Source organism: Meriones unguiculatus, chromosome 15 (genome assembly GCF_030254825.1).
Source record: "Meriones unguiculatus strain TT.TT164.6M chromosome 15, Bangor_MerUng_6.1, whole genome shotgun sequence".
NCBI classification, from domain to species: domain Eukaryota; kingdom Metazoa; phylum Chordata; class Mammalia; order Rodentia; family Muridae; genus Meriones; species Meriones unguiculatus.
The window spans coordinates 62,224,755-62,241,842 of NC_083362.1; the positions used below are offsets into that span (position 1 = coordinate 62,224,755).

Genomic DNA, 17,088 nt, shown 5'->3' on the forward strand with positions numbered 1-17,088 from the left:
AAGGGGAGGTGGCTGATACAAAAGCTCTTCGCAAGGCGGAGGGCTGTTTAACTGGAAAACCAGTATTTGTTTTGGATGAGGTTTTTTTTTTTCCCCTACTAATAAAAAAATCCCATTTCTCCAAACTTTGCTTCCCCGCCCAGATTGCAAACAAGTAATCAGGTTTCCACCTCCACCGAAGGGGCTGCCCGGAGCCAAGCTGGACTTGGGGCCCAACTTGGGGCCCTACCCCGGGCTAAATGCCAGCTCTTCCGACTGACACATCAGCTCGCCCAGGGCGTGGTTTCCGTCAGCGAAGGCGGGCTTTCCGGTAGGTCCTTTGTCTTCCGGGGCGGGATTTCCTTCCCTTAAAGAGTCTGGCTGCAAAATTGGTTGGAGTGCCGATCGCGCGGGTCCATGGGCTCCCGAGGCCCTGTGTTTGTGGAAGGGGGTTCCGAGAGGACTTTTCCCATCGCGCGACGCTTCCATTTGCGCGAAAGCTCCGGGTTTTCAGCGCCGACGCCCACCTGAGGCTCTTCCGCTTCCCCTTTTCCCTAGGCTCCGCCCCCAGCGTCCCGTGGCTATGACGACCGCTCCGCGGGACTCTGTGGTTTGGAAGCTCGCGGGACTGTTGCGGGAGTCGGGTGAGTGGACTTCTGGCTGATCTGGTTTGGGCGTCGTGGCTGTGTTCCACACCTTCCAGAAGCGCCAGGAGTCACCGAGTCCCTGCCGGCGGGGTCACGAGGTGTCAGAGTCTTCTGGGTGTGTTTCTTGTGACGCGTCGCTGCTCACTGTTTAGACTGTCTAAACTCTAGCCATCTCAAGTACCACTTAGCCCTCCAGAGGGAAGGAGTCATTATTAAACACTTCGAGACAAGAACATAATCACTTGTACAAAAAAAGCAAGCTAGGAATCATGTTGTGCATGAATATGATTGTGGAGATTGAACAGTTTCATGTCTTGATTATGGCTGTGGTTGTCACAAACGCACCGCAAACACCTGAGATTTGGAGTGGAACCCACAGAGGTTAATCCCAACCCTCTTTCAGACTTGGATAAGTTTTTAGAGCCTCGGTAGTCTTTGCAGTTAGGTTAGCATAGTGAGAAGATTACCGGGATTTTTAGTTAGCTTATCTAGTGCAGCATGTGCACACATAATTAATGTCTCAAGAGAGTGTTAACTGTAGTTGCTTCCTTCGGGGCCTGGGCGTGGTGAGGCTCACAGTGTTACATGGTTGGCCCAGTTGTGATAGAAACAAGCTTTGACTGGATATCAGAGATGTATCAGTTACCAGCTGGATGATCACGATCAAGAAGTTCTTTGAGGGCCGAGGATATGGTTTGGTATCGGGGCATGTGCTTAGGATGTACAAAAGCATCAATCCCTAGCCCCACCCCTCTTCCCACTCCAAAAGTTGAGATTCTCCTTTGAGCCCCTATCTGTAAGGTGGGGTTAACAGTTGTCTTTGGGCGCTAATGATGAGATTTAGATGAGGCAGCAGAGTGGTTTGGCATAAGTTACCTGGTTAACATCAGTACCCTCCATCTCTACACTCCCACAGTGACATCTGTGGAATCTCCCCATAGCAGTTTCGTATTCTGGCTTGTATTAATAATTACCCCCATGCTATGCCTTTCTGGACATCTAAGAGACTTCTTGAATCATGTTTCTGTCTATACTCACTGTCTAGTACACGGGAAATCTCCTTGCAAGGTTGTAAGATTTATTATTCAGCAAAAATCTGACATGGCTCTTGGGCTAGGAATCATGTTGTGCATGAATATGATTGTGGAGATTGAACAGTTTCATGTCTTGATTATGGCTGTGGTTGTCACAATCTATGCAAACAGCATAGAACGGATACTGTAACTATATACCAACACCAATATTCTGGTTTTGATAACTACTATAATTCTGTAAGTTTGTTTGGGGGGAAGTTGAGTGAAGAGTGTAGGAGATCTCTTTGCTATCTCTCTCTCCCAGGCTGGCTTCAAAATTATGATCTTTCTGCTTCAGTGTCTTATTACATGGAATTATAGATTTGTGACACTATACCTGACTTCTGCAACATTTGACTTTTTGATTTTTCTTTTCTCTCTCTCTCTCTCTCTTTGAGACAGGGTCTCACTATGTTGCATTGTTCTGGAATTTACAGAGACCCACCTGCATCTGTCTCCCAAGTTCTAGGATTAAATGTGTGCACCGTCATGCCCAGTTTCATATATGAATATATATATATATTCATATATATCCATATATATTTATGTTTTTTTGAGACAGAGTTTCTCTGTGTAGCTTTGGCTGTCCTGGACTTGCTTTGTAGACCAGGCTGGCCTTGAACTCATGGAGATCCAGCTGCCTCTGCTCCCCAGACTGGTCTCAAATTCACAGAGATCCAGCTGCCTCTGCCTCCCAGTGTGCCACCAATCCCGGCTTCAGAATATATTTTTTAAAAATTCTCCCCAGCTATTTTAACTGTGTTCTCCAGATGGAATGATAAGTGGGAAAGTGTCTAAAAGATGTCCTCACAGGGCTAATAGTCTCATTTGGTAAAGCAGCTTTATAGAAATACTTACTGTAATGGACAATGATGTGCATTTCCGTGTTGTTGCAGAATTTCTATAAATGTGCATGTCATTCTTGCAACCAGAAAAAGAAAGAAAGGTCAACACAATACAGTCAGCCTCTGTGTAAAAAGCGGGTGAATGCAGTGTGGAAGGAAGTTCAGAGGTGTTATTTCTTTAAATGTTTTTGTTTTGTGCGTGGAGGGCACCTTTTGGGTCAGGGCCAGAGGACAGCCAGGAGAGTGATGCTTCAGAAGATGTCTATTGTATTCTCTGTGATGGGGCCTCTCAGTGAGTCCTGGGGCTTGCTGATTAAGTAGGCTGGCTGAGCCCCAGGGATCGTTCTGTGTCTGCCTCCTCAGTTCATGCCACCATGTGGGTGGTAGAGGTCAAATTCAGATTCCTATGCTTTCTCAGCGAGTACTCTATTGACTGAGTCATCTCTGCAGCCCCCAGAGGTATCACTTTGAGAAGGCTCTCAGGGTGAAGTTGATCTTCAGCTAGGCATTAGAAAGGGATGTATCAAAATGAGAGAGCTGCGGGCCAGGTGGGCTGTGTTTCTAACATTGTAAGCGGCCTAGGCTCTTTCGAGTAGAAAGCAATAGCATTTGGTATTTGGCTGAAAAGCTAGGAGTTTTGTTTGTTTGTATTTTAAATGTGGAGCTGTAGATGACTTGGAGCTGGGGAGGAGGTAGAAAGTTTGATCTTGCTATGGACGGTCTTCATCACGGATGAGAGTGGGTATGTTTTGGGGTTCCAGAAGGAAAGACCTTTTGTTTTGTCCTCCGTCCTGTCTGCCCTTTTCCTGCAGGGGATGCCGTTCTCTCTGGCTGTAGCACACTGAGCCTGCTGACGGCCACACTGCAGCAGCTGAACAGAGTGTTCGAACTGTACCTGGGGCCATGGGGCCCAGGCCAGATGGGCTTTGTGGCTCTTCCCTCCCACCCTGCCGACTCGCCCATCATCCTCCAGCTTCAGTTCCTCTTCGATGTACTGCAGAAGACACTGTCACTCAAGGTCTTAGAAGGGGAATGGGGACAGGAGGTGCACAGAGCCTTCGGGAATGATGGAGGCAGGGGAATGGGTAGGGTGGGGGAAGGCTTTGAGGCCGAGACCCAGGTGATGTCAGTGCTATGGGTGGTTATGCCAAGGCAGTGGTACTGATGAAAGGGAGACAGCAATGCCTCAGTAACCTGAATGGTCCTTTTTCAGCTGGTCCACATCCCTGGTGTTGGCGTTCCAGGGCCCATCAAGATTTCTCCCTTCAAGTCCCTTCGGCAGCTGGAGGTGAGGGACTATTGGAGCATATGGGCGGTGGGGGTGGGGGAGTAGCTAGTGCAAAACAGCCTTCTGGGGGTGAGGATAGAGAGATGGCCTCTTTTGGTGGGAGGTCAGTTCTGAATGTACGATTGTTCTTCAGTAATGGCTTTTCCATTAACATTTCCCTAAACTGTAGCTGGGCTTTGGGTCTCTTCCCTCCTCCCCATCAGAAAAGGTAGCGATGAGGCCTTTGCCGTCTTTGAAGCTTTGCTTACCTCCTTACTTTTCTTCTCCGATACTAGCTTCGAGGAGTCCCCATCCACAGCCTGCATGGCCTCCGGGGCATCTACTCACAGCTGGAGTCTCTGGTTTGCAGCAGAAGCATCCAGGCACTAGAGGTAAGGAGGGTGAGGAGGGTGAGGAGGGTGAGGAGGGGGCGGGGGCTGATGCCTTGTCCTGAGAAATGTAGAAGACCAAGCTTTGGGGTTTCCCCCTGTGTTCTCCCTCCCTCTGTCCTGTGTGACCCCACAGCACTCTACATACACCTGTCTGTGTGTTTACAGTCACACCAAGCTGTAGATAGCCTAGTGTCTGTCTCCCTCTGGTCCACGTATGCTCCCCATAGCCTGCTCTTTTGGGACAGACACTTGAGTTTTCTTCAGAGCTTCGTCTCCAGGTATAGCCTGGTGTAGATGAATGATGGACTGGATGGTAGAGCATGCACGGGGAGGACGTTAAGAATGAGGTGGTACATATGCCTGTCCCCTACTAGGAGCTCCTGTCGGCCTGCGGTGGCGACCTCTGCTCAGCCCTCCCCTGGCTAGCTTTGCTTTCTGCCAACTTCAGCTACAATGCGCTCAGCAGCTTAGACAGCTCCCTGGTGAGTGTTCCCCAAGGGAAGGGGCTTTTGGAGAGTTACAGGATGGGTCCTTTGAGAGGAGTGCCAGCTGTTTGACAGGTATCCTTGTGCGAAGAACCTTTCTGTGCTTCCTTTTCCCGTCCCCCTCAGCGTCTCCTGTCAGCTCTACGATTCCTCAACCTGAGCCACAATCATATCCAGGACTGCAAAGGCTTTCTGATGGTAAGTGTGAGCTGCCTGAATGCTAATGGACTTGGCCCTTTCATGGCTCTGCTCTCACTCACCCCCAGCTTAGCTTGTACTCCACATTTGCTCTTGGGCCTACATGGAGCCCCATCCTGAAAGTCAGAACTGGGTATGGGTTTCCCCTCTAGCATGTGACAAGTCAGTTCTGACCTCGGCTTCGAATACCTGGATGACTTGGGGCAAATCAGGTAGCTTGTTGGTTTGTTCACCTGTAAAGGAGAAATTCCAGGAGTGGAGAGTGCCTGTGCCACTTAGCCTAGTGTGTGGCTCAGAAGTGGGAGATCTTATGATGTTGATAAACCTTTTCCCTGTGTCCTTCCTGTCCTCCATTAAAGAGAAGTAGGGCTAAGTACTTGTTAAGGTGGCAAAGACATACTTCAACGAGAAATAAAGTTTTAAAAGGAGAGAAGTGTTCAGAGTGAACCAAATGGAGCTTGAAGGAGTCGGAAGGGGATAGGGTCCTCAGCATACTCAGAGGATTGGGAATTTCCAAGTCAGCAAGTGGCTGTGGATCCACATAAATTGCATTTCGGTTTTCTTATTGACTGCACTGGCTGGCGAGGTCCCTCTTGTTCCTCAGAGGCTTGGAGACAGGCCCTGTCTTCAGGTGGTAGCTGAACGAGAGGGTATCTTCGGTTGCTTCGAATGTTCCTCAGAGCCTTGTCTTTTAGGTGGGAACTTAGGATTGGAGTCACCATCCAGGGGTATAGCCTGGAGCTGTTACGAACATGCTAACGTTTGTTCAGGTCTTTGAGTGTGCGGCAGAGGAAGTCCTTTATGTTGAGTCTGCGGTGTTTATAGGCCAAGGTGGGTGCCTAGAGCTTTGTCAAATTTAGAACCTTTGTCTCCTCACTCACCGCCAGGATTTATCTGAGCTGTACCATTTGGACATCTCCTATAACCACCTGCACTTGGTGCCAAGAATGGGACCTTCGGGGGCTGCTCTGGGGACTTTGATACTGCGAGCCAATGAGCTTCGGAGCCTTCAGGGTGAGGGGGACATGTGTGCTGTCTGGAAGGGGATCAGATGGGTGTGGCTAGGATTGGCTTATTGATTACCTACATCTAGAACCCCGTGAGGACTTAGAGGTAGGACTGTGATACAAAGATCTGTCCTACCTCTGTCCTCACACACAGACCACCTTACTCTCTTACTCACAATACACCTCTAGAAGGCCTCTTCCTTCTTTTCCTCTTCCCTAGGTCTTGAGCAGCTGAGGAAACTGCGGCACCTCGATGTGGCTTATAACCTTCTAGAAGGACATGCAGAGCTGTCACCACTGTGGCTGCTGACTGAGCTCCGTAAGGTGAGACATGAGTATCTTGGGGGCCTGGGAGCCACCTTCAGGTCTGGTTCTCCTTGTGCCTTCTCGAAAGGAGGATCCCTGGTCAGCTCCCTCTCCTTCTCTGTCCCTCAGCTCTATCTGGAAGGTAACCCTCTGTGGTTCCACCCTGCACACCGCACAACCACTGCTCAGTACTTGTCACCTCGGGCCAGAGATGCCGCTCATGGTGTGAGTGATTATCTAGTGTCCAGCCTGAGTGGGAGGACAAAGGCCTAGTCACCTATGGTGCTGCTAGTACCTGGAATCACTGGGGATGAGCTCTGTCTCAAGCTCTGTCCTCTCCTTTGTCTTGCACAGTTCCTGCTTGATGGTGAAGTTTTGTCACTGAAGGATCTTCAGGTTAGTCGGATTGGAGTGGGATGACACAAAGGAAAGGCCCAGGACACAGGGTGGGAAAGCTCTGCCTGAGCAGTGGAAAGTAGGGTCCTCCTCTTGGCTAGCTCAAGCAGGCAGAGGTGCTCCTTTGGTTCTGACCTCCTTCCTGTTGTCACGCACCAGACTTTAGAATCTTCAGGCTCTGGTCCCATGGCCCAACCTCCGTCCTGGCCAGTGGGGAGTGCCACTGAAACCTCAGGTGGCCCTGAGTTGAGTGATAGCCTCTCCTCTGGGGGCATTGTGGCCCAGGCCCCGCTTCGTAAGGTTAAGGTGAGTGGCATCTTGTGCTTGTTTGTGCCTGGGCTTGGGCAGTCTCTTCTTTTGTTTGTTTTTTGGTTTTTTTGAGACAGGGTTTCTCTGTGTAGCTTTGGCTTTACTGGAACTCGCTCTGTAGACCAGGCTGGCCTTGAACTCATAATAGAGATCTTCCTGCTTCTGCCTCCTGAGTGCTGGGATTAAAGATGTGAGCCACCTCCACCTGGTGGTCTCTTTATTGGTGCTGTGGGTTTCAGTAGACTAGCAGCAGTGAGGCCTTGTCCTTGTTAGTGCTTGGCATTTCTGGCCAAAGTTAGGTAGGTGGCCATCATTAGCCAGGCTAAAGGCTCTGGCTTTCATAGAACTCCATCTGTTTGTCCAACCAGAGTCGAGTCCGGGTGAGGCGGGCTAGCATCTCTGAGCCCAGTGACACAGACCCAGAGCTCCGAACTCTGGACCCCTCCCCGGCTGGTAAGCTAACCCTACCTGCTCACTCCCTTCCCACCTCCCTCCAGACCTCTCTAGTCTTCATGTTCCCTTACATGTAAGCATCATAGGAGAAGTTTGAGTTGGGAGTGGTATGGATTAATGCGGAGGGCCCCTCAGTCCATTATCTTTTTAGTTTAGCCCAAAGAAAGGGGACCTGCTTCCAGACAGCATTCTCCTAAGGAACATGGATTTCGTAGGGTGCTAAAGATTCTACGATGAAGAGATTTTGTGGCTAGAACTGTTTAGGAAGCATAAGCTGAAACAATGTGAAACAGGCTTCTTTCCTATAAGTCATCTCAGGGTCTGAGGCATGTGGCCATGTTTTTGTGAATGTACTTTTCTTTGGTGTGTGGTTCAGGATTGCTTATGGCCACAGTATTCTATAGGACACAGCTGAGGACATTCTTCTGAGGGGAAGCCTGTTGAGGGGTAGCCATAGAATGAGGCTGGGGTGAACCAAAGGTTGGGTAGGGCCTCACTCTATGTCCTCCTCCATCCCAGGATGGTTTGTGCAGCCACACCGAGAACTGGAGCTGCTGACCAGCTTCCGGGAGCGGTTTGGCTGTGATTGGCTGCAGTATAGGAGCCACCTGGAGACCTCGGGGAGCCCTCCTCTTACCACCACCAAGACTCCTGCCCTTAGCACCCCACCTCTGGATGCCCAGAGCCTGGAGACTGAATGCAGCCCTCCAGCCACAGGGCAGAGCACTAAGGAATCCCCACAGAAGATGTCAGAGGAGGGCAGGGTGGAGCCAGAGCCCCACGAAGAAGAGAGGGAAGAACAGGAGAAAGAAGAGGGATTGAGAAAGGACCTAGAGGAGGAAGAGGAGCAGGAGCAGAAGGAAGTGGAAGGTAAGAGGCCTGTGACGGTAGAGGCTATGATCAGAGTGGTACTGGGATGTCAGAAGGACCATGGAGAAGCCAGGCTGGGTAGCAGGCCACTCAGAGAGCAGAGGATCCTGTCTTCACTCCGGTTCTCTCTTGGTTTCTCTGCAGCAGAGCTTTGTCGCCCCATGTTGGTGTGTCCCTTGCAGGGGCTCGGGGATGTGCAGGACAAGGAATGCTTTCTCCGAGTCACTTCTGCCCATTTGTTTGAAGTGGAACTCCAGGCAGCTCGGACTCTGGAACGGCTGGAGCTACAGAGCCTGGTAGCAGCCGAGCTAGAGTCAGAGAGTGGAACTCAAAGAGAACCAGGGTCTGAGGTGAGTTGTGGCGTCAGGGGCTTGGGAAGTGGTGCTTGGCTTTTCCAGAGTCATCTTGGACAGCCAGTTGGCTCCTGTGTGCTGGGAGCCAACTTTTCTCATGAGGACTTGGGGCCAAGGAGGAGTGCTGGGTGTAGGATGGGCTGTTGCGTGTGACTGGGGAAGGTGCGCTAAAGGACGGATTATGTTCAAGGGCATGATGTCAGCACCAGCGTTGTGGGGTCCAGAGTTACTGTTTTTCTCCGAGATCCTTGTAGGCCTGACCCCATTTCCTCCTGCCCACTGCTGTCTTCTCTGTTCTTCCTGCACAGGGCTCAGGTCTACCTCCTGGGCCTCCAGTTCTTGCTCTACGTTTTGCTTACATTTGTCCTGACCGGCAGTTGCGTCGCTATGCTGTGCTGGAGCCAGATGCCCATGAGGCCATCCAGGTGACGAGGTCCAGAGGCAGGTGGGAAGGGTGGAGGGAGCAGGTCCAGGCTGGAGGGTTAGTAGTCTTCCAGGCAAGTCCACCTGCTCACAGCCAGCTGCCTTCTGAACCACCTCCTTTCAGGAGCTACTAGCTGTGCTGACCCCCTTCACCACCGTGAAAGAGCAACAGCCTGGGGAGGCCAAGGACCCCCAGGGGTCCAGATTCCAGTGTCTGCGTTGCAGCTGGGAGTTCAAACCAGAGGAGCCCAGGTTGGGACTGGACAGTGAAGAAGGCTGGAAGCCTCTGTTTCACAGTACAGGTACCAGCTGTACCCTTGACCTTTCTGCCCACATAGCCCCTCCACACACAATGCAGGGAAGGTGTCTTTGAAGGGAATGTGGAGAGGGAGCCCCAAGAAAGAAGGCCTTAGGGGAGTGGGAGCAGCTGTTTGTCACGAAAGAGAAATATAACTGCTGCATTTAACAGCGGAAAAGAACAGAGTCAGGAAGTGCTGTCCTGTGAGTGTGTTTAAACAGGCTCCTTCTTTCATCATTTGATGGCTTTTGGTTGTTTGGGGATAACATTTCAGGAATGGCATAAAACCTAATGAGCCCTCAGGGCAGCGCCCAGTTGTCACGTGCCCTCTGTGCAGTGGCTGTTGAGTGAGCTGCTTTGGGGGTTGGCACAAGTTGTCCTTCCTTGAGTGACCTTGGAAGCACTTGGTAGAATGCAGCGCCTTGTGGTTATCTCTTTGTATTCTGATCTTGGGATTGCTGTACTGTAGATCAGTCAAACAAAAAGGGCTTTGAAGACCTGGAAGAAGGAAGGGAAATAACTCTGGATAACAGCCATGTGAGATGCACAGTTTTTATCAGCCGCACTTGTCGGCAGCAGACAAAATGCTCTGGTGTTCGTTGCCTACTGTGAGTCTGCCCTAGCAGGCCCAGCAGGCCTAGGCACAGAAGCAGTGGGACGTAACAGTCCTTTCTGGACTCTGGCTACACTCCATAGGCTCTGTGGCTTCTGCATTCCTCCTGTTGTGGAATCTCTCTTTTAAAGTTTTTGATGTTTTGAGATCAAGTCTCAGATAGTTAGCTTGGCCTCAAACTTGTATGTAGCTGAAGCTGGCCTTGGATTTGTGACAGCTCCCTGCTTCAGTCTCCCTCCCTCCCTCCCTTCCTTCCTTCCTTCCTTCCTTCCTTCCTTCCTTCCTTCCTTCCTTTCTTTTCTCTCTCTCTCTCTTTTTTCTTTTTCTTTTTTGAGACAGGGTTTTCCCATGTAGCCCTGGCTGTCCTGACACTCTCTAGACCAGGCTGGCTTGGAACTGAGAGATCCTCCTGCCTCTGCCTCTCTGCTGGGACTAAAGACCTGTGCCACCCCACTTGACTGCCTCAGTCTCTTGAGTGCTAGGATGACAGGTGTGTGCTAACTTGCCCAGATTTTTTGTAAGATTTGATTATGACAATAAAGCACCAAACATAGCCTCTGGCACAAAACAAAGGTCCTTCATATGTAGTAGCTACTGTTATTGCCTCCAGCTATATGGGTGTGGGCAGGGTATGTATGTTATTTAACTCTTCCTTTCTCTCTTTGCAATATGGGGTCTGAGAAGTTTTGGTGGGGCTGCCATATGATAATATTGCTGTGGGGTCTAGCACGTGCCTAGAGAATTGTAGCTACTCAGTACCTCTCATTAGCCACATCCTTTTTTTTTTTTTTTTTTTTAAGACAGGGTTTCTCTGTGCAACCTTGGCTGTCCTGGACTCACTTTGTAGATCAGGCTGGCCTCAAACTCACAGAGATCCTCCTGCCTCTGCCTCACTGAGTTCTGGGACTACATGGTGGCATGTGCCACCATGCCAGGCTTTCCATCCTTTATTCTTTACCTGTATTCACTCACCCATCCTGATAATTCCTTGAGGCAGACACGGTTTTCATTCTCATCTTACAGAGAGTAGTCAGGCTCAACAGTAGATGACCAACAGATGATTAATCTGGTAATGAAGCTGGGATTTAGACCCAACTGGCTTGAGGGACCTCTTTGCCTTCCCCAATCTGTTGATTTTGGTCTTTGTTGTTGTTGTTGTTATCATCATCATCATTATTATGTGTGTGCACATGTTGTATGTTTGTTCATGTTGCTGTGTGCATATGTATGTATATGGACATGTAGAGGCCAGGTGTTGACACTGGGTGCCTTCCTCAGTCAGTCTCTACCTTATTTTTTTGGGCTATTTATTCACTGAACTTGGAGCTCATCAGTTTGTCTCTTCCCCATCAGTGTATGGTACCACCCTGCATCCCCCACCTCCAACTCCTGAGACAGGGTCTACCTGTGTAGACTTGGCTCACCTGGACTCACTTTGTAGACCAGGCTGGCCTCAAACTCATGGCGAACCATGTGCCTCTACCTCTAAGGGCCAGGATTAAAGGCATGCGCCATCACACCCTGCTCAGCACCACACTGCTTTTACTTGGGGCCTGGGGATCTGAACTCAGATCCTCATGCTTGTGTGGGAGGTGCTGTGTGGATTGAACCACCTTCCTAGCTCCTGATTTTGGTTTTTCAGGCATTGCTGGTGAAGCACTGCAGTGCTTGATTAGCCCAAGGCTATGGGAGGGGACCAGAGCAGGACTTGGAAACTAGAAGGCATGATATGTTTTTAGGAAGCTGTTGGCCATGGGCTAGCTTGGCCCTTACTGGGATGGGAAGGGATAGGTTAGAGACTGTGCTTGGAGATGGGTTTGGGAGTGGGATAGTGGGAATGGTGGCTGTTATTAGAGCTGGAGATAGAATCTAGAGGGTGGCAGGGAACATTATGAGCATGGCGGGGTGTGGCCTTGGGAGGCTCACAGGGTCTCTGTCCCTTCCTCCAGAATCTCCCGTCGTATGTCCAAACTGTGGGAGCGACCATGTGGTTCTTCTGGCTGTGACTGGGGAGATCCGGAATAGAGAGCAGAACCAGGAAGACAAATCACCAGATTCCTCCCAGTCCCTTGGCTCTGCCTGTGACCTTGCTGACCACAGTGGCCATCCCAGCACCTCTGATGCCATCCCACCTCAGGCATCTACATCCCATGATGAGAGCAGCTGGGGCCTCAGCCCATGTGAGTATGGGTGGAATGAGGTAGAGGTGCGCTTGAGGGACCCTGGGGGAAGGTTAGTTGGAGCTGTGACTGAACTCTGTCCCAGAGCCCGGCTGATGACCCGTTGATTACTCATAGCCCCTGGATGCTCTGGTCTTCGCTCTGTGGACCACCGACTCCGGCTCTTCCTGGATGTGGAGGTGTTCAGTGACTCCGAGGAGGAGTTCCAGTGCTTCACCAAGGTCTGTGCCACCCACCAACCCATGGCCATGAGTTGATTGCTTGGGTGTCAGCAGCAGCAGCAGGTATTTGCTGTGTGACTGCGGGCATGTTCCTTCACATTTGAGGCTCAGCTGTCCCCATCAAGGTAGGGAGAATGCCCCTTGACTCAGAGGGGAGGCTGAGAGCTGGCATCGGTCACTCAGCACAGTTCAGCACCTGGCACTTGGTAAACGGGTCCTGCCGTCAGCACAAACACACGGCGTCACTCCCTCGAATCCAGGATACTCAGGCTCAGCCATCGGCTGCCTCCTCCTCAGTCTCACAGACACAGACAGGGTTATGCAGTGAAGCTGCTGCCATCAGGGCAAGGTCCTAGAGGGGCTGTGATCCAGCCTGCCTGGGTCCACACTCCAGGAGAAGGGCACTGTAAATGCACAGAGACCCAAGAGAAAGTAGCTCGTGAGACAGATGGGACAGCCAGTGTGGAGGGCTAGAGGCAGTTGTCCTCAGGGTTGTCGAGCGGGTAAGCTGTTCAGGAGCAACCTGCAGTGTGTGCCAGGGAGTTTGGATGGGATCCAGGACCTCCCCAGAGGAGTTGAAGCAGGGGAGTGATGGTCAAGTTTGTTACCGAAATAGTCTTGCCTGAGTGCAAAGGATGGGTTGGAAATGGTGAGAGGACACTAGGGAGGCTTGCTAAGAGGCTGTGGGGTAGGTGGGTGGGAGGGCAGACTGCAGTCAAAAGTAGTGGCGTGGTAGATGAGAGGCTGCTAGTGACAGCAGTGACAGTGGTTGGATGGCAGCTCAGCTTTTGGTCTGGCACCTGTTTCCTTGGTTCTGTTTTCTTGTTTCTCATCAACTTTCCCTTCCCTTAGGTGCCAGTAGTGTTAGCAGGCCACCTAGGGGAGTTTCTGTGCCTCGTGGTTGTGTCTGACCACAGGCTTTACCTGCTGAAGGTGACAGGGCCAATCTGGTGAGTGTGCCAGGTGTGTGGCTGGGGCAGTGACACGGTGCTGCCACTCTCATCCTATCCTCCTCTTCATTCTGGTCACTCTGCTCTTTCCACAGTGGGCCTCCTGCGAATTGGCTCCAGCCCACCCTGGCCATCCCTCTGCAGGATCTGAGTGGCATGGAGCTTGGCCTCGCAGGCCAGAGCCTTCGGTTGGAGTGGGCAGCTGGGACCGGCAGCTGTGTGCTATTGCCCCGAGATGCCGGGCAGTGCCGCACCTTCCTTAAGGAGCTCACTGGTGAGGGAGAGGCTGGGAGGGATGGACATGTCAAGCCTGCAGGGCCTGCTCCTCAGTTTGATGCTCACCAGTAGACTGTGGTCCTGGAACTTCCTGCTCCATCAATGCCCCCCCTCCCAGAAGTTTCTGCGGTCCAGAGCCAGAGTTGAGGCTGAGGTAGAGGACTGCAGAGGCCTCTGAGGGTTTCTGTTTCTGGCTGCCTCTTTCCAGGTGTTTTGCAGTCTCTGCCTCGCACTCAGAGGAACTGCATCAGTGCAACGGAGGAGGAGGTGACCCCACAGCATCGGCTCTGGTGAGTCCACAGGACATTAGGGTGAGGTGGTGTCCAGGCCTTCTCTTGACAGATTCCAGACACAGTCCCATCCTCGTGCCCACACCTTCCCACCTACTCCCATTCTTTGAAGTCTACTCTGCCCTGGCTGATCCTCCTGTGTCCGCTGTGGTCTCCACAGGCCATTGCTCGAAAAAGATACTTCCTCAGAGGTGCCCCAGTTTTTCTACCTTCGGGCCTTCCTGGCTGAAGGTAAGGCTGATACCGCAAATGCTTTCATGGTTTCTGTACCTCATATTGTGCCTGGGTCACCCTTATTGCCGCTATAGTACCCATGTAACAATTTTCAGGTTCTGGAGTCTGGATTCCTCACTCTTGCAGACGTGCCCACACAACAGGCCGGGGGTTTTCCCACTTGTCCAGGCAGGGTCGGGGGTCCTCAGAGCTTCAGCTGGCTAAAGACCTTAGCTTTGGCACCCAGCCTTCCTAAGTGGGTGGATTGGCAAGATATGCTCCACTCATCCTGTCAAGAGGCTACGGGCCCTTGATTGGGTGGTGGTGTGGTAGCTTCCTCATATAGGTCGTCAGGGCTTTTGGCTGTTAGGGGTCCTTGGCTATGTGGAAGCATAGTGCTGATTTGTGGCCCACTCTTGAGTGTGTCTCACACTCTTCTCTAGGGCAGCGCTGGGACACTAGTCCTGGAGATCTAGGCCTGACATAGATCTAGGCATCATCTTGCCTCTCTCTCTCTCTCTGCAGGCTCCTCTACCTCCCCTGTGTCCCTGTTGCTGACCTTGTCCACCCTATACCTATTAGATGAAGACCCTGCAGGGTCTCAGGCAGAATCTGCCCTCCCAGTGGTGTCCGGTGAAGCCTCTGAGCAGCCCCCTCCCCTGGGCTCAGGTCCTTCCATTCAGGTCAGGGAGCAGCAACCGCTCAGCAGTCTGAGCTCTGTGCAGCTATATCGTACAAGCCCTTTGGACGTGCGGCTGATCTTCTATGACGAGGTGTGTGTGTGTGTGTATATGTGTGTATTTTCGTGCAATGTGGAGATGCATCTAGGAAGGATGGGAATTGGATTGGGATGGTGCTGAGGGAGGGGCAAGCATACGGTAAGCATACAGAGTGTGGATGTGAGGCCTGTGTAGAAAGCAGCAGTCAGCAGTGGGAATGCCTGGCCTTGGAGCCCTGTACTGAAAAATACCTAGCTTATGTGAGTTAGGGGTGATCAGCCTACCTACCGTATGCCGACTGTTTGACCTTCACAACTCCAACACAAGGAGGAGGTGCTGTTGTTGGTCCTGCATTATAGCTGACGTAACTAAGGCTCAGAGACACGAACAAACTTGCACAGGTCACAAGGGTTAAAGTCAGGAATTGAACCTGCACAATTGGAATTGACTCTAGAGCTCACATTCCCTATAGCATGGAAGCTTAGAGACGTGACTGTGACCACCAGCCCACTAGAATCTGCAGTCAGTGCTGACTGGAGTGTCTTCAAGGCTCAGAGTACAGTCACATGACCTAGGGAGGGGAAGCAAGGAAAAGGAGAAAGAGCCATTAAAAGTCAAGAGGGTGTTGAGGCCTCTCCTGAAACCTCCTTGGCCTCTTGGCATGTCTCCTCCCGTGTCTCCCCGTCAACTGCTTGTTATGCTAGGTGTTCCGACTGGAGAGTTTCTGGGCACTCCGTGTTGTGTGTGGAGAGCAGCTGACAGCCCTGCTGGCCTGGATTCGGGAGCCCTGGGAAGAACTGTTCTCCATTGGCCTCCGGACTGTAACCCAGGAGACTCTGGACCTCGACCGATGAGGCGTCTGCCCCGAGCTTGCACTGACTCACTCAGGAGTTGCACTGAGGAAGCCCCTTCTCCTGGTCTCTGGGTCTGCCTGCTTCCCTGGCTGTCGCTGGACAAGGCTAGTGAGGCCCAAATGACCCATAGCTCACGGACAGAGAAATGATCTGGCTCTTGGGTGACCTGCCTTGTAGAGTGGGCTAAGTGGTCAGTGAAAACGTTTCTCCAGGACTTTCTCTCAGGTATCAATAAAGTTATTTCCATGCCAGATGTCATGGGTGGCACATAGAACTATCTCCCACATAGCCTGCCATCCCCTAATCTCTTCCTAGAAGTAGCCTTGTTTGCACTATGAGACCTGTTCCCAGTCCTTCTCTGTCAGAGTGGGACTACTGACCTGATGTACCCAATCCTCAAGCAGGCTGTGACCTATCATGTGGCCTTGCATGGGATCACTGCCAGTCACATAGTTGGGCCTCTTAAGACTTTTTTTGTTGTTGCTCTTTTTGAGACAGGGTCTCACTGTGTAACCTTGCCTGGCCTGGAACTTTCTGTGTAGACCAGGCTGGCTTTGAACTTCATAGAGACCTGCCTGCCTCTGCCTTCTAAGTGCTGAGATTAATGGCATGAGCCACCAGATGTGAGAAAATTGTGAACTTCCCTCCGCCTTCCCAAAGTTTACATTTGAAATAAAGACCTGTAATAAAAATATTCTGTCACTGTTGACTCTGTAAGTCACCTCTGGAGCCAAGCCCTGTACCTGTCCAGAAATTACAACGCGCACATGCATATGTACACAAGTCCCCAGTTAGACCAGCTTTTCAACCTTGAGATGGGTTTTTAGTGTTAGTTTCTCCCAGGCAGTGCCCTGCCGGGTCTGGTGGGAGGGGGAAATGCTGATTCTCGGGACCGGCCAATGCGAGGCGCTCCGGGAGTGGCTGTCCTCTGGTACCATCTATGTAGGACCCAGACAGGCCTGTTAAGAGGCTCACAAAGTAATCTCACCTACTTCTGTTTTGCTCAGAGCTGCCCTGAATTCTTAATTGAAGTAAATTAAAATTTCCCAAAAATATTAGTCCACTTTCTCAGTGGTGTGCACGGCTCCTTCCCACCCGTGACTTTGTGCTGTCTGAAAGCAGGAATCAGAGGTAGGCCTGCCTAGCCTCTGGCTGAAAGCCACTTCTGCACAGATTTCTTAGCAAGTGCATCTCCAGAAATGGGTCACAGTACAGATGAACAGAAGAGTCTCTGGTCGTTTAGGCTGATGGACAAGGGAACTTGAATAAGCCTGGGGAGACAGAGAGGTGTCTTTCAAGTCTTTGTGCTTCCAGTTTCTAGGAACACCTTTGTTTAACAATGACAGTCCTTGGCAGTATTATGAAAAGATGCTCTTTTGTGACCCAGAAGACATTGTCAGGCCTGAGTTCATGACCACTTAGGGAGGTGTTTCACCTTTTAGCTTTGTCCCTAACTAGAAAGCAGGGCCCC

General features: G+C 51.3%; 1 protein-coding gene across 1 annotated transcript; it reads left to right on the top strand.

Annotated features, from left to right (window-relative positions):
- The first annotated feature begins 340 nt into the window (after window positions 1-340).
- Stk11ip (serine/threonine kinase 11 interacting protein) lies at window positions 341-16,309 on the top strand. Its single transcript, XM_021626367.2, has 24 exons — window positions 341-623; window positions 3,357-3,562; window positions 3,758-3,832; window positions 4,108-4,203; window positions 4,578-4,685; window positions 4,815-4,886; window positions 5,774-5,900; window positions 6,114-6,217; window positions 6,329-6,424; window positions 6,554-6,595; window positions 6,755-6,901; window positions 7,273-7,357; window positions 7,877-8,227; window positions 8,372-8,577; window positions 8,889-9,005; window positions 9,128-9,305; window positions 11,864-12,094; window positions 12,212-12,315; window positions 13,168-13,265; window positions 13,361-13,539; window positions 13,750-13,831; window positions 13,992-14,062; window positions 14,570-14,817; window positions 15,468-16,309. The coding sequence occupies exons 1-24, from the start codon at window positions 563-565 to the stop codon at window positions 15,615-15,617; spliced, it is 3,234 nt and encodes a 1,077-aa protein (XP_021482042.1). The 5' UTR covers window positions 341-562; the 3' UTR covers window positions 15,618-16,309.
- Window positions 16,310-17,088: the final 779 nt, after the last annotated feature.